Below are 21739 nucleotides of genomic sequence, written 5' to 3'. Positions count from 1 at the left end.
TCAGGTACTTTTGGTAGTTAAGAGGGTTTATAGTGGATATTAATCAACCTATTTCATAAATGGAGACAGAAACACTGAGAAACAGAAGGGAAAGGTGGAAGACAGATCATGTAAAGACAAGGACCAGATTTTCTTGTCTTTAAATGAAAGTTAAAAGGTGGAGAGATGATTGGAGGGAAACACACACCTTGTTAGGTTCTGAAAACCACAATATATTCCTGCATTTGGCATATGCTTGGTTGCCAGTGAGATTTCTACTATAATTGGAGCCCAAGCAAGAGCAGGCAGCCAATCAGAAGCTGAAGCTCCCACATTCAGCAGTGCCATGGAATTAGCCATGGCTTGGTATATCACCAAACTTATTCAGATCCCCATGTACAATTCTTTCTCTGGTACATCAATGACATCATTGGTTCTGCTTCCCTCTCTCGTTCTGAACTGGAAATATTGAGCAATTTCACTTCCAATCTCCTCCCTGGTCTCATCTTCGCCGAACCATCTCCAACTCTTCCCTTCCTCAACGCCTCTGTTTCCATTTCTGGGAATAGGCTGGCCACCAGTATCCATTAAAAACACACTGATTCCCACAGTTACGTGGACTATACATCCTCACATCCTTCTCCCTTAAAGACTCCATCCTATTCTCCCAGTTTCTCTGTCAGATCTGTTCTGATGATGCCACCTTCTGCAAGGAAGCCTCAGAAATGTCCACCTTTTTCCTCTATTGAGGATTTCCCAGCACCAGGGCTGACAGGGCCCTCAGCTTTGTCTGACCCATTTCCCACACTTCTGCCCTCACCCCCGCTCTCTTTTCTCCCACCAACAACAATAGGGTCCCCCTGGTCCTCATACCATTCCACCAACCTCCACATTCAAAGGATTATTAGATACCATTTCTGACACCACCAGCTGGATGCCACGACTAGATACCCGTTTCCTACCCCTCTCATCAGCATTTCACAAGGACTGTTACCTCTGGGACATCCTGGTCCACTTGTCCACCTTTCCCAACACCTCCCCCACACCCTCACAGCACCTTCCCATACACTCACAGGAGGTGTAATACCAGCCTGTTTACTTCCTCCCTCCTCACCATCCAAGGCCCCAGACACACTCTCCAGGTGAAGCAGTGATTTACCAGCACTTCACTCAATCTAGTCTACTGTATTCACAGCTCACAATGTGGTCTCCTCTATATTGGGGTGACAAAGCACAGAACCTACACTCTGTCCACAAAAATGGCACTAAGCTTCTAGTTGCCTGCCACTTCAACACAGCACCAACATTTCTGTCACAGGCCTGCTGCAGTGTTCCTGTGAGTCTCAGAGCAAGCTCAAAGAACAATGTCTCATTTTCCGCTTGGGGACCCCACAGCATCTGGGACTCAACATCAAGTTCATTAACTTTAGAACATGATTCCATCCCTCCATGTCTTTTACCCATCCCACGGCCAGTCCTGTTATGAAATGAGTTGCTTTCAGCACGGTCACCCATTCCCACATTCTCCTAGGCCCATTATCGCATATGGGTTGCATTCAGTACAACTAACCCATTTTCTCCTACTCTTAGGTCTTATTGTCACTTATTCAACCTTTTTTTCTCCTGTCCTGGCCTGCTATCCATAATCTCCCTGTTTACCTCCCCCTTTCCATGAGACCATAAGATACAAAAGCAGAATGAGACCATTTGGCCCATCAAGTCTGCTCTGCCATTTGATCATGGCTGATGTGTTTCTCAATCCCATTCTCTGCCTTCTCCCTGTAACCCTTGATCCCTTACTAATCAGAACCTATCTATTGCTGTCTTAAAGACGCTCAATGATTTGGCCTCCACAGCCTTCTGCAGCAATGAGTTCCCCATCAAACGACCCTCTGGCTGAAGAAATTCCTCCTCATCTCAGTTCTAAAGAGTCACCCTTTCACTTGGAGTCTGTGCCCTCAGTCCTTGTCTCTCATACAACTGGAAACATCTTCTCCATATTACTCTATCCAGGCCACTCAGTATTGCATAAATTTCAATCAGGTTTCCCCCTTATTCTTCTAAACACCATCACATACAGACCTAGAGTCCTCAACCATTCCTCATTTGACAAGCTCTTCATCTCCTGGATCATTCTTGTAAACCTCCTGTGGATACCCTCCAACTTCAGCACATTGTTCCCTAGATATGGGACCCAAAACTGCTCGCAATATTCCAAATGCGATCTGACCACTGCATTATAAAACCTCAGCAGTACATCTCTGGTCTTTTATTCTAGCCCTCTCAAAATGAGTGCTAACATTACACTTGCCTTCCACCTGCCATATTTACCTTAAGAGAATCCTGAACTAGGACTCCCAAGTAACTTTCTACTTCAGATTTCCAAAACTTTTACACATTTAGAAAATAGTCTATGCCTAGGGATGGGCAGTAAATGCTGCCTAGCCAGTGACGCCCTCATCCCATGAATGAATAATGTGCTCTCTATTCTTCCCACCAAAGTACTTAACCTCACACTTTCACTCACTGTATTCCATCTGCCACTTCTTTATCCACTCAGCTAACCTGTTCAAATCCTTCTGCACTTCCTCAATACTACCTGTGCCCTCACCTACCTTTATATCATCTGCAAACTTGGCAACGTTGCCCTCAGTTACTTCGTTAATGTATAAGTGAATAGTTGAGGCCCGAACCTGGACCTTAGCAAAACTCCACTAGTCACTGGCTACCACCCTGAAAAAGACTCTTTTATCCCTAGTCTCTGCCTTCTGCCAGTCAGCCAATCCTCTTTCATCTCTCTCTCTCTGGGCTCCAGCTCCAGCTATCAGCTCACATTCACCCCACCCCAACCCATACTGTCCAACCCCATCTTCAGCGTAAATACTACTTTTTCCTAGCTGCCACCAGTTCTGATGAAGAGTCACTGGACCCGAAATGTTAATGTTGCTTTCACCCCACAGATGCTGCCAGACCTGCTGAGTTTCTCCAGAAATTGCTGTTTTTGTTTCTGATCTCCAGCATCCAAGGTTCTTTGTTTTATATTAATATTTTGGTACATTACTTGTTGGACTCCCAGGATAGGGGAGTGATCACAGGGAGATGTGGGATTTGGTGGCATGGAGTCTTGGGGAGGGGGTTTGGAAACAGTGAAGAGTTCTTAGCATCCCACCCTACTGCCCTGAGAGCAGTTGCTCAGTTGTGCACTCATGAGACTGAGGAACCTCCACTAACTGCAAGCCAGTTCGTGCTGGTTAACCAGTTTTTTTTGGTCATTTCTAGAGCTGAAGTATTTGGAGCACCAGCGTGCGTAGGCCTTATGTGGTAATTTATTGGCCACGTAAGGGCCTCAATTGGCAGTTCAGGGCCATCCTGCCCAGGACTTAATTCAGGTGAAAGGGTGAAGGCAGCAAGATTCTGGTGTGTTATTATCCTGCCTAATTACTAATCCTTCCCAACTCCAGGCCCAAAATCTCCAGGACCAGAAGATTCCAGGAAACCAAAGTTGCTGAAATCACCATCTTCAACAATTTTACAAGTAATAAGTAAAAGTATTCAAAAACAATTAAAATCATACCACTTTGTTGATGCAACATATGTTTTTTTTATCCCTCACAGCCCACTTTTGTCATAGAGTCTGGCTGGAGATGTTGCCCACCATTACACCTATCTTCAGCTTCAGACTCCATTGGGGTTTCATGGGCCATAGCTGCTGAAGTGAGGCAACATCACACACAGGAACTCAATCTAATTCTTGCCTCTGTGAATCAAATATTTGGTGAAATAGTGAACTGTTGTAAAGTGAAGGGACAGGCTCAGCCACCTGAGAAATGAACATTGGTTTTCATGACCACAGCTGAGAGTCACAAATAAGCCAAACATTCAGACCTAGAATTCCTCTCTATCCATGCAGAGTGGTGCCATTGTGTGAAGGATCTTGTGGAGTACAATCTATAACCTTGGAAACCTATGATCAGGTACTGAAGATACATGGATTAGGAGTATATACTGATAGCAAAGGTACAGGCATTTTGGAAACAGACTACCACCTGGTCAGATTACCTGTTGCGAAGGCTCACAGTCCAGGGGGAGTTACCAGGTACGCCTCTTAATATTCGACTCTTTTTGTTTTCGACTGTCCGGTCTTCCCGCCTACCGCAGGACTCAAATTCGACTAAGGCTAAAAGGGGTACAGAAGCCAGCATTAAATACAACACACACCATCCAAAGTACAGGGAGTGAACTGACCCAGGGGCTGCTTACTCACCCCAGTCTTGGCACACAAGCCAGGGAACAAGAAATAGGAAAAACCCCAGGGACAATTCACCTCTAGAAACTCCATAGAGGAGAACTATTACTGATATTAAAGGTACAGTCACTGCAAAGTCGGGCTATACCCTAATATGAGAGTTATGGTTATCTTAGTAAAGAACTACACCATGAAATTAAAGGAGCAGTCATCATGGGGTAGTATTACACTCTGGTATTAAAGTATAATCATTATGGAGTTGGACCACATTATTGTATCAAAAGTACGGTCATTGTGAAGTGGAAAAACATCCTGATATTTGAGGCACAGTCATTGTGCTGGGCGATGACACCCTGTTAATAAAGGTATCGTCACTGTGAGGTAGGAATGTAAACTGATATTAAAGGTACAGTTATCATGGTGCAGGATCACACCCTGATATAAAAAGTGCAGTCAGAATAGTGCAAAATTACACACTTTTACTAAATTTAGAGTCATTGTGGAGTAGGACTACACCTTGGTATTAAAGGTACAGTCACCTTGGATAACCATATGGAGACAAGTACTCTACCTGTCAACAAGAACAGGGATGACTAAAGAGCTGAGGGACAACATAAGACTAAAACATAAAACATACAGGTGTAAAAAATAGCATAAATCCTGGCAAAGGGAGTGATACAAATAACAACAAAGGGCCACAAAATAGATAATAAAATTTAAAAAGGAATATGAGAAGAAAGCTGTGAGGTATATCAATATAACATACAAATCTTTTCCAATCATATTAGAAGAAAAGTGGTGATAAACATTATTGTGGGCCCCGTAAACTAGTATTAGTGACAGTGTCAATGACAATAGGGAAATGGCATACGTGCTGAATTATTGCTTGTGTCAGTATTAACAGCAGTGAAAGAGATCAACATATACTGAAAGAACTATTCTTCAATCGGGGATTCAACATAATTAATAAATGCAATTTAACAGTACTGAAGGAAATAATAGCACTGGAGAAATTTCCAAGTCAACATGATTTGCATCCCAGTATTTTAAAGGAAATGGGCTGAGGATATTATGGGTGATATTAATTATAGTCTCATAAACTTCTCTCCATTCAGGGATCATTCCTTTAGGCTGCACATTACTTCACTATTTAAGAAAAGGGAGTGAGGGAAAACAGGTAACTTTTGACCTGTTAATCTAACATCTATGAATGGGAATTTTCTGTAATTAACACTAAAAACCTCAAAAAATTTCACATGGTCAGAGAGATATAGCTTGGATTTGAAAGTGGGTAAGTCATAACTGACAAACCTAATTAAAAATTTTAAACTGTGTTCCTTTTTATGTTCCTTGACTATGTACGATCTATTTGTTGGAGTACACAGTCCCTTTAAGACTTCCACGTGGCCTTGTGTGAATGCTTTTTAAAGAGACAGCTGCTTCAAAACATTCTGTACTTTTCCTGTTCAGTATTTCCCAATTTCTGCACAGCTACCCATCCACATGAGTTAGATGGAAGGTTGGAGGTAACTAAATAGTGGTCAGGGGAATGTTAACAGATCAATGTGGACTTTCTGAAGACATTTGATAAAATCTCTCTCTGGGCATTGAGAGCTAGTGGTGAAGCACATGGAATTGAAGGCAAGTTATTGGTGAAGCACATGGAGTTGAAGGCAAGTTATTGACCTGGTTAGGAACATGGTTGACTGTGAGGAATAGAACAAAAGGGCAATGGGCAGGTTCCCTCGCGTGACTAGTGAATGTCCCACATGGATCTGTGTTGCGTCCTCAGCTATTCACTCTTTTTATTAATGACGCCAATGATGGGATAGAAAAACACATTTGCAAGTTTTCCAATGAACAAAAAGAGGTGTGTAGTGCAGTGTAGCTGGAAGTATTAAAACGACAAGGAGGTATTAATTGATGGAGAGAATGAGTAAAATTGTGACAAATAGGTTTCGATACAGAGAAGTGCGAAATCATCCACTTTGGATCTAAAAATGCTCAAACAGGATACTTATTAAATCAAGAAAAAGTAGAAAACGTTCAAGTCCAAGGGATTTTGGAGTCCAGGTGCACAGATCTTTATAATGTCATGAAGATAACAAAAATAATCAAGAAGTCTAATAGAATTCTGGTTTTGCTTCAGCTATACACTTTGATTAAACCACCAAGAGACATTGCGAGTAATCCTAGGCACTGCATTTTGATAAAGTGATATTGATCTTGGAAGTGTAGTGTAGGTTTTACCAGAACAATATGAGGATTCTATGAGTTAAATTATAAGAGATTACTGAAATTGGGGCTGTCTTTCCTGAAATTTAGAACATTAATGAGTGATTCAATCAAAAAGTTCAATTATTAAAATATGAGATAGACAAAAATTATTCTGCTGGTTAGGGAGTCTGGTTGTAGGGGACATAGGCTAAATTGAGGGGCAGACTATTCGGAAGAAAAATTCCTTTACTCATTCACAGGATGAGGGCGTCACTGAGCAGGCAGCATTTATTGCCCATCCCTAAATGCCCAGAGGGCAGTTAAGAGTCAACCACATTGCTGTGGGTCTGGAGTCACATGTAGGCCAGACCAGGTAAGGATGGCAGTTTCCTTCCCTAAAGGACATTAGTGAACCAGTTGGGATTTTTTCCTGATAATCGACAATGGATTCATAGTCATCATTAGACTCTTAATTCCAGATAATTTATCGAGTTCAAATTCCACCATCTGCCGTGGTGGGATTCAAACCCAGGTCCTCAGAATGTTATCTGGGTCTCTGGATTAACAGTCCAGCGATAATACCACTAGGCCATCGCCTCCCCTAATTTCCCAATTAGGAAACAAACGCATAAAGGGTGGCAGAAGTTTGGACCACCCTTCCACAAATAGGAATTAATGCTAGATCAATTGTTAATTTTAAAATCTGAGATTGATAGATCTTTTAAAACTGGTTCTTAAAGGACAACTGGCATTAAGGGATAAAGGGATACAAGGTGGGTATGTGGAGTTAGTTCATGGATCAGAGAAGGAATGAGGGACAAAACGGCCTCTTCCTGTTCCCAAGTTCCTTGCATGGTTTGGGAGAAATGGGTAGAAAAGTGAGCAGAGGTGTAGAAAATGGGGCAGAACCCATCAAAGTCTGGTAATACGTTGGCACAGAATATTTGCTTGAGGAAACAGGAAATCATTATAGAAATAGAAGTTTCATCAATAGGACAGATGAGACAGAGGCACTGGGAGAATGGAATGGAATCCTTACTGTAAGTGGGCATTAAGAAGTATAGTCAAAGTTGCTGTGGAAGTCAGCAGGTTTATTAGTTAACAGTTTAACTCCAGAAATGAGATATTGAAGTCAAGAAAGGAAAGAGAAGGGAAGAATCATTGATGGACCACCAAAAAGGTACAAGACGGAGGCAAATGTAAACAAAATTGATGGTTTTATTCCAGTCAGGGCAAGAACAGGTAGCAGTACTGATATAGTCATTACTGGAAAATGAGGGGAGTGGGGGCCCTGGTTTGGATTGTCAGAGTCGTGGAATTTTATAGCATGGAAAGAGGCCTTTCAACCCATCGTGTTAGTGTCTGTCATCAAACATCTGTCTATTCTAATCCCAGTTTCCAAAGCTAGTCCCATAACCTTGTTTGCCTTGGCATCACAAGTGCCACATCTAAACACTTCTTAAATGTCTGGAGAGTTCCTGCTTCTATTATTCTTTTAAACAATGTGTTCCGATGCCCACCACCTTCTGGGTGAAAAACCTTTTCTTCCAATCCTATCCAAAACTCATGCCCCTTACTTTAAAATTATACCCCCAATTATTGATCCCTCCATTAAGGGAAAAGGTTTCTCCCTATCTACCCTGTCAATGCCTCTAAGGGCTTTGTACACCTCAATCACATCCCTTCATCCTCTGCTCCAAGGAAAACAACCCCAACCCATCTCGTCTCTTCATAGCTGAATCACTCCAGCCCTGGCAACACCCCAGCTAAGAAATGTTCTGCGCTATGTTCTTGTGCTATCTATCCATAACATTAATTAAGTACATGTATTCCATTTACATGAAGATCTCTTGTGAGTTTACTTACAGCTAAACTGTTACACACAATGTAGTTTAATCTCTAGACACATCCCATGCCTAGGGTGACAGTGTAGAATGATTGTGACTCTTTGTCATATGATGACATTCAAGTACTTGCTTACTTACATGTTGAGCGTCTTAAAGGGACATCATTAGAATCATAGAATTATACAATCCCCACAGTGTGGAAGCAGGCCATTAGGCCCACTGAGTCCATTCTGATCCTCTGAAGAGCAGCCCACTCCGACCTAACCCCTTACCCTATCCCTGTAACCCTTCATTTCCCATGGCTAATCCACCTAGACTACACATCCCTGGACACTATGGGCAATTTAACACGGTCAATACACCTAAACTGCATATCTTTGGACTGTGGGAGGAAACTGGAGCACCTGGAGGAAACCCACACAGACACTGGGAGAATGTGCAAACTCCACACAGACGGGCGCCCGAGGGTAGAATCAAACCGGGTCCTGGGTGAGGCAGCAGTGCTAACCACTGAACCACCGGGCCGCCCTATTGCCACCATGCCATCATTTTCCAAAAAGGAATTAAGATCTTAATTTGGAAGAACAGCCCTCTTTCTAACCCTTCTGCCAGTGGAAAGAATTTCTCCCTGTCTACTCCATCAAAAAAAACCTATAATTTTGATACCTCAAGTAAATCTCTCCACAACCTTCTCTGCTCTAAAGAGAATGATCCCAGATTTTCTCGTCACCCCATTTCTTTAAAAAAATCTTGATAAATTTGACTGGATGGATGATTGCTGGGAAATCAAAGCTACTCAACATAACCATGGAGACATATTCTGTTTTCTCTTTGCTTCTGATTGTAAGTTCAGCTGCTCCTATCGTCAGTTACCTGGATCCTCCTTGTTTGTTGATTTGGCCTGTCCTTCTGTAATTGAAACAGATGATCATTGCACAATTAGAATAAGTTTGACTGGAAATTTCTCTGCAAATGCGATCTCTGAGGAATTCTGTCCTTGTGTCTATCATTTGAGAGGAGGAGGGAGTTAGTCGCATTCCATACTAACAACCTGCCAATCACTGATCACCAGGCACAGGAAAGAGGAAAGTGAGACAGAGAGCTGTAATATCAGGCCTCTGTCCCTTCCAATTTTCACAACACAATCAAAGGCACCAATAGCAAAACAACCAGAGTGTGCCCACCCAGTAAATGTCCTAAGCTACAGAAAATCTCCAGGCTTGTAAAATAATACAATTTCTGTGACAGTAATGCAGCAAATGTACGTAATCTCAGATGTTCTGTGCCTGTAATACAGAACACCATCTCAGTGCCTGCTCTGTGGGCACTATTTCTTGTCCTGTGCTGTGGAACAATGTGCCAATTTTCTGAGGAGTGGCAATGCAATCTTGTGCCATTCGCCCCTCCTCCTGCTCTTTTTTTTTACGAAAGGAGAGAGCTCCACATTTCCAAATGGAGTTTCCAATGAGAGTTTTCTTTAGAAAGGCAGAGTGCTTCCATTCCAACAGTTCTCTCGTGGTGCAGAACTGTTAGGAGGCAAACTCCGCACGCCCCCGTTTCACAGCAGTCAGCTGCCACATTCTGAAATTTACATTCCAGAATCTCACACAGTCAAATGGTAAATACACCAGATAAGTGTGAGGTTAGGGTGCCAGGCAGGTAGAGAGTAAGGTGCGAGGTATATAGTTGCCAGTTGGGTAGTGTGGGGTTGGGGGGGAGGGGGGAGGATATCAGGGTGTGAGGTGCCAGGTGTGTAGAGTGCAAAGTGGGTAAAATGCCAAGAAAATAGGGGTTAGGGTGCTAAGGAGAGGGTGCCAGGTGCAGGGTGGAAAGGGTCCCAGTAAGTGAGGTAGTGTTGAGTAGATCAGGTAGCTCTGGCAATAGAGGGAGCAGAGGCAGTTCAGGTCAGGCAAGGGGGTTTGGAGGGAGGGAATGGGTCTAGAGTGGGGGAGGACAAAGACAGCCTCTAGAGTGGGGACGGGAGGAAGGTTCTAGAATCAGGAAGGGTGAATCAGCTCCCAGGAAATTAAAGGGGGGTGATCAGGTACAGAGTGGGGGAAGGGGCTGGAATAGGCGAAGGGCTCAGGACCTGGGTGGGAGAAGAGAGGGGTGGGTCCAGAATGAGGGCAGGGAGAGTGTTGGGACTTGAGGGGAAACAGGGGGGTATCAGCACAGGACTCAGAGTGTGTAAGTCATTTGGGAGGAATGTAGTTGGGCGTGGGTCAAGAATGAGAGCAATTACTCAGGACTTAGACTACATATTTAATAATCTAACTTTTCATGAATAATTTTTAAATTAATTTAATTAGAGCCTCCAAATTCTCCAATTTTAGTGGAAACTTTCAGAGTGACACTGTCCTGCGCCTGTAATGTGTGATACTGTCCCTGTGCCTGTAATGTGTGACACTATATCTGTAATGCAATGTTAACTCTGTGTCCATAACATGTTACTCTATCTTTGTAATATACATTATCTCTGTAACATGCGATGCTATGTCTGTGTCTGCAATGTACATTTCTATCCCTGCATTGTGTGTAATGCATGGTAATATCTCAGTAATCGAGAATGATTTCTCTATTATCTGTGATAATATAATATTGACACTAGCTCTGCAACATGTGATATTACTACACAAATGTGACATTCTCTGTCCCTGATGAAAGAAAAGTTGTATACTGTATATAGCCTGTACATTGGCCTGTTCTCCAGGATGCTAGCTCTGAAATAGTTTGCATTTCATTCTGTGATCATAGCTGTCCGACCTGTATTGCAAACACATTTAAATCCCTGATCCCCATTCAGCCAGTTAATAATGACAGTTAGTCTCTTACTGCAAGTACGAATGGCACAATAATCCCACTGCACTTTGGGATCACTGGTGTAACACCAGGGCCCGTGACTGTCACCATCAGGGTTTCGACAATAGTTTTTCAGAAGACCAGCATTAGGGTGAGTCTGAGGAGTCACTCTATGGGAAAAAGAATTTTAGGAAAACAGTCAAGATGTGGCAGATATTAAGCAATAATCTCAGTAGTAGAGAACAAAGTTCAAATTGGCATGAATCCCAATGATGCAAACAATCCTGGAAGTTAAAACTAATCTATTTTAAAAATCACAATACTTGAGGTGAACAAAGCTTAAAAATCAACACTGCTCAAAACACAAAGGCCCTGAAATTAGTAAATCACTGATCCCAACACAGTCAATAAAGATAACATAAATCCCAATAAGATACAGAGTCCCTGCAATTAACATATCCCGAAAATATTCACAGTGCATGTAATAAACTCTTCTCCCAGTAATATACGTAGTCCCAGTGATTAATGCTCATCCCAGTAATATATATATATAGTCCCTGAGGTTAACATTAATTCCAGTAAGATACAGCCCCTGTGATTATCACTGATCCCTGTAATATACACAGTCCCAGTCATTAATACAAATCCCAGGGATATACATAGCCTTTGTGATTCACACTCATCCCAGTTATATGAACTAGGTAATCTCAGAAATATAAATAATCCCAGGGATTAGCACTATTATTGATAATAGACACTATGCCAGGGATTAACACAATTTTCCATAATATTATACAATTTCCATGATTGAGACTAAAACTTTGCAGTCCCTGTGATTAACACTAATCCCAGTAATTTAAATAGTCCTTGCAATTAACACTAAAATCAATGATATACGTAGTTCCTGTGCTTAACACTATTCCCAGAAATATACACACTCCCAGTGATTTACAACCATTCCTGTAATAGACAATCCCTGTGACCAATGATATACACAGCAACTGTGATTAATACAAATCCCAATCCCATTGATTCACGCTATAACATACAAAATCACTATGATCTGTACAAATCCCCAGTTAAATACACAGGTCCTGTGATTTGCCAAGATGAGGAGAAATTTCTTCATGCAGAATGGTGTGCCTCTGGAATTCACTGCCAGAGAAACCAGTTGAGGCCAAAACATTGCATGTTTTCAAGAAGAAATCAGACATCATTCTTCGCGGTATGAGAATGTGAATATTTTTTACTTTGAATGGTTAAATCAATAAGCTTCACTGGGACAATCTTGCACTGAGAGTTAAATTTCTCAACAAAAGATACTGGATTATGGTCAGCATATATTACTATCTCTTTGCAACCAAATCATACATAGATGTCAAAATATTGAAGAGCAGATAATAATCCCAAAATCAACTTTTTGTACTTCTTCCAATATTGGTTTAATTTCTTAGAAGTGTACCTCACTGGCTTCTCTATCCCTGATTCATCATCTTGCAATATGACTACATTAGGCAGTCGCATTAATTGCCATTTTGAAAGGTTTCATAAATTCAGACGACAAAAACTGATTCATTTATTAGCTTGGCCTTCATCTGCTCAAAGGTTGCTTAGCACTCTGCCGACCATACCACCTTTGTCAATTTATTAACAAATCTGTTAAAGGTACAGATATTGTACTAATTTTAGGCAGAAATTTCTGACAAAACAATGCATTCCCAATGATCTGATGGTTTCCCGTTTAGTTTTAAAAACAGGGAATTCTATCACAGCCTTCACTTTTGCTGTTCTTGATAACACTTGACCTCACCCCACAACATTTCCTAGGTAATTTACCTGGATTTTCACCAATTCACTCTGGGCAAGATTTATTATTTAGCCAAATAACAGGTCTCCTAGTTGTTTTACATACTCATTCCTCAGTGTTAATGTATATCACAGCATTGTCCAAAAAAATTTTCAGTTTGGCACTTTAGTTAAGACTTGATTCATAAATCTTTGGAATGTAGCTGGGGCATTTTTAAACCCAAATGGCAGCATTCACCATTAATATACTCCATTTTCTGTAACCTTAGAAAAACGTGAAGCACTACCAACCATATCAATACAATCTTCCAACTGAGGAATTAGGTATGAATCTGTTTTCATTCTTGCATTAACTCTTCTGTAAACTATGCAAAATTTAGTTGACCCATCTGGTTTCAAAACTAATCCACCGGTGAACTCCAACTGCTTTGGTTAGGTTCAATCAGGTGATTTTCAACATGTGTTGAATCTTCATTTCTACTTGAGGTTTTCGTCCCTGGTTTAGCCAACAGGGCATGGTTTTATCAATACTGATTCCCCGACATCCACATCATGTCTGGCTAACATGGTACATCCAAGTGTATGTCTGCAGATTTCCTTGAATTTCCTAAGTAATCTTACTAGAGCTTCCTGTTGTCCTTTCTCTAAATATGAAAATATGTTGGCTAACTGACCCAGGATTTCAGTATTAGCTAGTTGAATTGTCTATTTTTCCTTCTGCCTCATTCCTACTGTCCATGATATCTCCACTCCTCTTACTACCTGTCATACTTGTTCTTTCTTATCTTCCTCCCGATGTTGATATTGCTTCAACATATTTATATGACATAACAAATTCTTCTTGCAATCAAGAGTATCTATCAGATACATCACTTTTCTAACCCTCATTACTACCTTGTAAGGACCACTAAATCTCACATTCAGAAGTTCACTTTGTGAAGGGCTTGAAATGTTCTACTTGTAGCATGTTTGTGTGCCCAATCTTTTATCTTTGCTTGTGAAGTTTTCAAATGCTCCTGTGCTATTTTGCTTGTCCCTGTGAGTCTCTGAAGAAACGTGGACATGTACTCTAACATTTAAGGTTTGTCATGTTGCATTAAACACTTAACCAATTTTAATGGATCTTTTATCTCATCACCACAGATTTATTTGAATGAACGAGACCCAGTAGATTCATTAGGGAATCTCTGGTGGCAAAGAGTAAGAAATCCTTTGTCCTAATCATGTGGGTATTCTTGACAATGGATCTTAATCATTGTTTTGGGAGTCTAATGATAACTCTCCAAAACTCCTTGTGTTTATTGATGATAGGCGGTGGACTTCAATTATGTTGTACCTGGGTTATTGAACATTTCCTGAAAAAGCTTAGACATAAAGTTAGAAGTTTGATCTGTTTTTATTTGAATTGGTACCGCTTAATGTGTAAAAAAACTGAATTAGGTTTTCCACCACTATCTCAGCTATGATTGCCCTTAAACAAATAGCTTCTTGAAATCGGATTGTCTTTTCCATATCTGTAAAGATACACTGTTGATCTGTTTGCATTTTTGGTACTGGTCCTACACAATTCACAAACCCTCAAGTGAATGGTTCTTCAAAAACTAATATGGGAATTAAAGGTACTATTTAGATTACATTATGACATTTTCTCACTACTTGATGTTTATGGTGTAGAACTAGTGGATGGTGTCTGTATGGACTTCAGCAAGGTGCTTGACAAGGTTCCACATAGTCGACTGGATAGCAAGGTTAGATCACATGAAATATAGGGAGAGCAGATCATGTGAATATAAAATTGACTCAAAGGTAGGAGACAGAGGGTGGTGGTGGAGGGTTGCTTTTCGGACTGGAGGCCAGTGACCAGTGGTATGCTGCAAGGATTGATGCCGGGTCACTGCTTTTTGCCCTCATAGAATCCCTACACAGTGTGGAAACAGGCCCTTTGGCCCAACAAGTCCACACCGACCCTCAGAACACCCACCCAAACCCATCCTCCTATAACCCACCTAATCTACACATCCCTGAACACTATGTGCAATTTAGCATGGCCAATCCACCTAACCTGCACATCTTTGGACTGTGGGAGGAAACCGGAGCACTCGGAGGAAACCCACGCAGACACGGGGAGAATGTGCAAACTCCACACAGACAGTCGCCCAAGGGTGGAATTGAACCCGGGTTCCTGCCGGTGGCATTTATATAAATGTTATATATAATGTTATATAAAGGGTTTATATAAATGTTATATATAATTATATAAAAATAAATACACGGATGTGAACATAGGAGGCTTGGTTAGTAAGTTTGCATATGACACCAAAATTGGTGGTATGGTGGACATCAAATAAGATTACCTCAGAGTACGACAGGACCTTGAACAGATGGGCAAATGGCCCAAGGAGTGACAGATGGAGTTTAACTTAGATAAATGAGGTGCTACATTTTGGATAGGTATATCACTCCTACCAATCATTACCTGGGAGAAAGTCAACTCCCTCCACAGGCATTCTATTTTAACAACAACAACAACTACTACTACCATTTCTCTGGACAACAAGTCACATCCTAATTTTACTTTATATAATGAAACCAGGATATAGTCTTCACTCTCTAGGATGCTATTTACTGACACCTTGGCTTTTATTGCACTCTCTGAGGAAACATTAAATCCTTCTCCAGCAAGAGTTTGAATTGCCCTTTTGTCTCTTAGTATTGTAGTGGGCCTTAGTGATGTCACTCGAAAGAAAAAGGAGACAAAACCCCTTCACATCTCATCTACCCTATTCACTTCACTTACACGCTCAGTCTTTGCCTCCAGTTTCCTTGTAGCTATAACTACAACAACTTGATCCGTGGTATTTTCCTTTAGAATTTGGAGCCTCTGTAACAAACCCCATCAAATCCTATGGGTTTCCTCTGTAACTTCCAGCATTCTGAATATAGATGTCCCATGTTATTACAATGGAAACACTTAGAACCTTGATTTTCACCTCCACCCTCAGCTCCTTTCTTTCTGATCTGAAGAGGGGATCTAGGAGCATTCCTAGCTGTTTTTTCTTTATTCTGGTCACGTACCTTCTTTTCACTCTCCCACCCACTATCCTTTTGAGTTTATGTGGGTAACGGAAAACAGGTTTAGTTTTATGGATCGGCTCACATTCATCAGCCATTATTGCTTCCAGTCCAGCAGTTGTAGCCCTCTGTTCTTTAACATGGGTTAATTACAAAAAAGTCATGAGATTTTAAATTCTCAGCAGAGAATAATCTCTCTGAGAGCTTCATATATGGTATTTACTATTAATGCCTATTCCCACCTGTCAAAACAACTTTGTTTTACTATTCTAATTCAACGTAAGTTTTCCCAGGCAGTTCCCTGAAGTCGCAATATTTTTGCGGATATTTCAGAAACTAAATCACACGCACCCAGATTAGCCTTTTTTTCACAGCATCATAATCAATTTAAACGTTCTCTGACAGTGAAACATCAATTTCAAGAGTCCTACCTGTCAATCTGCTCTATATGGGCAATGTCCGGTTTTCCTTTAGAAAATACACAGTAACATACACAGTCCCAGTGATTTATCCTAATCCTAGTAACATACCCAATCACTGATCCTAACATAAATCCTAGTAATAGACACAATCACAGTGATTAATACTACTCTTAGCAATGTACACAGTGCCAATAATTAACACTAATCTTGGTTATACTTACAAACCCAGTGTTTAACTCTGTTTCCAGTAATATACACAGCTCCAGCAAATTAACATCATTCCTTGTGATATACACAGATCCAGTTATTAACCCTAATCTCAGATACTGCATATTCACAATCCCAGTGAATAACACAAATCCCAGTAAAATAGACACTGAATGTGATTAATGCAAATCCCATTTATACACAGTCCCTAAGATTAAAACTCATTCACATCATTAATACGCATAGTCCAGTTGAATAATTCTGATCTCAGTTACCACACAATTGTATACACACTCCCAGTGAGTGAGACTCATCCCAGATATATGCATACTCCCAGTGATTAACACTAACTCCAGTTATCTACATTGTACCTGATTTAACAGTATGCCCAGTAATATACACACAGTCCACGTGGTTAACATGGACCTCCAGTCGCATACATAAATTTGTGATTATAACAAAGCCCAGTTATAGACATAAATCACTGTGATTTACACTATTCTTAGACACATGCACATTGCCTGTCATTGATATTAATCTTAGTATTAGGCACAGTGCCTGTGACAAACACTATTCCTAGTAACATACACAAGCAGACCACATGATTAACACGGTTCCCAATAACATATATAGTTCCCATGACTAACACTAATCCCAGTGATAGACATATGATTTACAGAATCCCAGTTTATAGACGCAAATCCCTGCATTTAATTAATTCTTCATAATAGGCACGGTGCTCATGATTAATACTAATCTTAGTAATAAGCATGCTGCCTGTGATTAATACAAACCTGAGTAATAACACCATGCCTCTGTGATTACCATTAATCTCAGCAATAACCACAGTGCCTGTGATTAACACTCATCTCAATACTTCACACAGTGCCTGGGATTAATGCTAATCTCAGTAATAGGCACGGTCCCTCTTATGATCACGTATCTCAGTAGTAGGCATGCTGCCTGTGATTAACATGAATCTCAGTAATAATTTTCTCCCAATTATTAAATGACATTTTAACAGTCATAATCTAATAAACAAATCAGTAGGGGTTTATTTAAAACAGCAATTGCAACAGAGCAAATTGTTTCTGTGCACAAAACACTCAAGCCAGACTGACCAATTGGCCAGAGTCGTAACATTTTATAAGCACAGCACCTTCAGTCCTTCAAAACAAAGTCTCTTAAAGTACACATGTAAGAGTAAGGGGACATTCTAAGCAATGTTCTGAGCTTAATGATTGTCTCAGAAGGCTTTTAATAGTGTGATATTGCCTACCGTGGTTTGTGAGGACTATTGGTGTTCCACATTTGGCACGGAATTCCCTTCCTGGTTTTACTAACAAATCCCCGGTAGGTTGTCCCATTGCCATTGTAACAATCTGGGATGGAACAAGTGTTAGTGTAAATTAACATTCCAACTATTTAGGAACAAATAGAGATCAATATTCTGAGGGCAGCTGCCAATAAGGAGTCATTATCTTCAGCAAATAAAACAAGAAGAAAGGCTTGGCATTTATCCCTCAGTCATAGCTTGCTGAGTGAGTGCTGTATCAATCAGTGAGTGCTCACTCTCTTTTGGACAATGCCGTCTCTCTCAGTCAGGAACACTTCTGTCACTCTCTGAGTCAGTAACATCTCTATCAGTCAGTGGTCTCTCAATCAGTGAGATCTTTCACAGCCTTTGGTCAGTTCCAATGACAGATTCTTGCTTCAATGCTGTTAGTCAGGTGACATTACCTGAACCACTTATTGTCTCCATTAGTAGCTATTCATTATCCTTGGCTGATCGTCATCCACTCCTTTGTCTGTCCAACTGTTCTTCTGTCTCTTTGGGTTCTACTCCCACCTATTGTTTATTCCTTAGCCCCTCCCTTCACCCTATCTTCCACATAAAAACAAATTTTTTCTTCGCCACCATCAGTTCAGCGGAAGGGTCACTGAACCTGAAATATTAACTCTGATTTCTCTCTATAGATGCTACCAGACCTGCTGAGCTTTTCCAACAATTTCTGTTTTTGTTTGTGTTGACATTACCTTCAGGTTCAATGTCATCATTGCAGCGTTCAAGTTGGAAACAGAATGCAGTCCGGACCCCGCGATCTTTCGTGAAACACCATGGGGCTTCCGACCCATCAGGATTTCGACAGTAATTCTCGTCCAACCCCCTGGAACAACAGATTAAATTTTGGTCTGGAATTTCCACTTGATTAATGGACAACTCTCAAAGTACTTTGCAGCAAACAAATTGGTTTTGAAGGCTGGCCTTGCAGCTTTGTGAGAAAAACAGTTGCTTATTTTCATAAACTGAAGTCCCACTTGTAGCAAAGTGATATTCACCAGATTATTTCATTTTAGAATACTAGTTGAGGGTTACTGTCCACAATATACAGGGAAGCTTTCTTAAAATTCTTTTGAATAATGCCAATGGGATTTCCACATCGACCTGAGGGAACAGATAGGGTTTTGAGTTAATATCTCTTTGAAGTTTGGCACCTCCTACTCCCATCGCAGGGAAAATGTTCAACTCTCTGGCGTGGAATTTGAAACAAAAACCTTCAGTTTTGGGAGTCATTGAACCAAGGTTGAACCAAGCAAGAGGGGCACTTGATATGAAACTGTGCTACATAGTGGCTGTGAATGCATCTCAATGTAAACACTGACTGTGAAGCAGCCTTATTGTACAAAATTACTCCAGAGATGGAGCTACTAGATTTAACAGTGAACTGACTATTTATACATACATACTGTTATTTATATATACATACTGGAATGCAATGGGGTTAGACACAGGGCCTATTAGTGAAATGTATTTCACTGGCTGTGAACTGTACTCTGATATTCTGAGAGAGTGAAAAGTAATTTGGCCAGAAATTGCTTGAATGGTGAAATTGGCAAAAGCACTGTTTCATCAATCACCAAACTTCCTGGTTTCTCCACCAGAGCATTTAAGCCAAACTTTTCTGGAAAACAGATTAGAAAACAGTTCACAGCAGGGTAAATCAGAAAAAGCACAGATAGATAGATTGTTCACATAACTGAATTATGGTAAAATGATTTAAAATCAGGTTTACTCAACTTAAATTCAACATGACAGAAGCAAAAATCATAGGAGCAAAATCCATCCTGTGTACAGCAAACACTAGCAAAACAATCAACAGACAGAGAGAGGTACGGGTTTGAGATTGAGCAAGATAATAGCTAGGCTAGAAAAGAGAACAGACAGACAGAGAGAGATGGGATATAGACAGAAAGTTAATGGAGAGAGAAATAATGGGGACAGAGACATTTATATATGTAGACAAAGAGAAAATAAGTAGAGAGAGAAAGAAAACAGAAAGAGCGATAACAAATAGAGAGTGAGAGATAATGGATATTCAAGTAAGAGATCTTTAGAGATTAAAGGCTAAAGGGGTACGAGGAATATGGTACCAACATAAAGGATCAGCCATGATCATATTGAATGGTGAATGGCCAACTCTTGTTCTTTGGTTTTATGCATAAGGAGAGAGAAAACTGATAAAGACAGAGAGAACATGGGTAGAAAGAGACAGTGCAATTTGATAAAGAAAACGGAGAGGGAAACAGATAAGATTGGAGACAGTGTTTATAGAGAAAAGTGACAGAGAGAGGCAATGGATAAAGAGAGAGGGATATCGGGCAGATAAACTTATCAGATAGATGGGAAGAAAATAATTGATAATGGGTAGAAAGAATGATAATAGACAAAGAGATAATGCATTGAGAGAGAAAACAGATAATGGAAAGTAAAAGAAAGAGTTAGCAGATGGATTGAGAAAATAAAGAATGAAAGTTCTTGGACAGAGTGAGAAAATAAAGAGAAAGAAAGGACAGACAGAGTGAGATAATAAATAAACAGAGAGGGATAGTGGATCAAAAAAGTGACAAAGATAAGGGATAGGAAGAGAGTGGGGCAACGGACAGCGAGAGGGAGAAAAATAACGGATAGATAACTGGAGAAAAAAGACAGCGAAAGAGAAAACATTTTGAGAAAGAGATAACTCTGAGGGAGATAAAGTATAGAAAGAGAGATATCAGCTAGAGAGAGACAATTGATCAAAAAGGGATGAGATAACAGGTTGAGAGGGAAACGGAGAGATAACGGCTAAAGAGAGTGAAATAACAGATGGAGAGTGAAAATGGATAGAGGGAAGGAAAACAGACATATGGCTGATTGTCCAACTCAGTAGCCGAATCCTGTCTTCTCCCCACAGCCTTTGATCCCATTCACCCCAAGTGCTATTTCTAGCCACCTATTGAATACATTCAATGTTTTGGTATCAACTACTTCCTGCGGTAATGAATTCCACAGGCTCACCACTCTTTGGGTGAAGAAATGTCTTCTCATTTCCGTCCTAAATGGTCTACCCCGAATCCTCAGACTGTGACCCCTGGTTCTGGACATACCCACTACCGGGAACACCCTCCCTACATCTACCCTGTCTTGTCCTGTTAGAATTTTATAAGTCTCTATGAGATCCCCCCCTCATTCGTCTGAACTTCAGCGAAAACAATCCCAACCTAGTCAATCTCTCCTCATTCGTCAGACCCGCCATCCCTGGAATCGGCCTGGTAAATCTTCACAGCGCTCCCTCAAGTGCAAGAGCATCCTTCCTCAGAAAAGGAGACCAACACTGCACACAATATTCCAGGTGTGGTCTCACCAAGGCCCTGTACAACTTCAACAACACATTCCTGCTCCTGTATTTGAAACCTCTCGCAATGAAGGCCAACATACAATTTGCCTTCTTTACCACCTGCTGCACCTGCATGCTTACCTTCAGTGACTAGTGCACACTCCCCTCTCCCAATTTACAGCCATTCAGGTAATAATCTGCCTTCTTGTTTTTGCTTCCAAAGTGAACAACCTCACATTTATCCAAATTATACTGCATCTGCCATTGATTTGCCCGCTCACCCAACCTGTTGAGATCATGCTGAAGGATCTCTGCATCCTTGTCACAGTTCACCCTCCTAACCAACTTAGTCTCATGTGCAAACTTTGAGATGGATAGAGATAGCATTTAGAAAGAGACAATGAATGGAGAGGTAATGAATAGAGAGCAAAATAACAGTTAGCGAGAAAGAAATAACAGATCAAGAGAGAGATAAGGCATAAAGCG

The 21739-nt window shown here is 40.8% G+C and overlaps 1 protein-coding gene across 1 annotated transcript in view; it reads right to left on the bottom strand.

The window, feature by feature from the left end:
- The window catches only part of mst1 (macrophage stimulating 1), a 67367-nt gene that overhangs the window by 11732 nt on the left and 33896 nt on the right, over positions 1 to 21739 (bottom strand). The window contains exons 9-13 of the mRNA XM_048606176.1: positions 18633 to 18763; positions 17875 to 17977; positions 11122 to 11258; positions 9163 to 9198; positions 4039 to 4156 (exon numbers count right to left, since the gene is read on the bottom strand). Of these exons, the coding sequence (XP_048462133.1) occupies positions 4039 to 4156; positions 9163 to 9198; positions 11122 to 11258; positions 17875 to 17977; positions 18633 to 18763 (525 nt within the window). The remainder of the gene's footprint in view (positions 1 to 4038; positions 4157 to 9162; positions 9199 to 11121; positions 11259 to 17874; positions 17978 to 18632; positions 18764 to 21739) is intronic.

This window comes from Rhincodon typus, chromosome 16, assembly GCF_021869965.1.
Source record: "Rhincodon typus isolate 14 chromosome 16, sRhiTyp1.1, whole genome shotgun sequence".
NCBI lineage: Eukaryota > Metazoa > Chordata > Chondrichthyes > Orectolobiformes > Rhincodontidae > Rhincodon > Rhincodon typus.
This window is presented reverse-complemented; position numbering and strand designations above follow the sequence as displayed.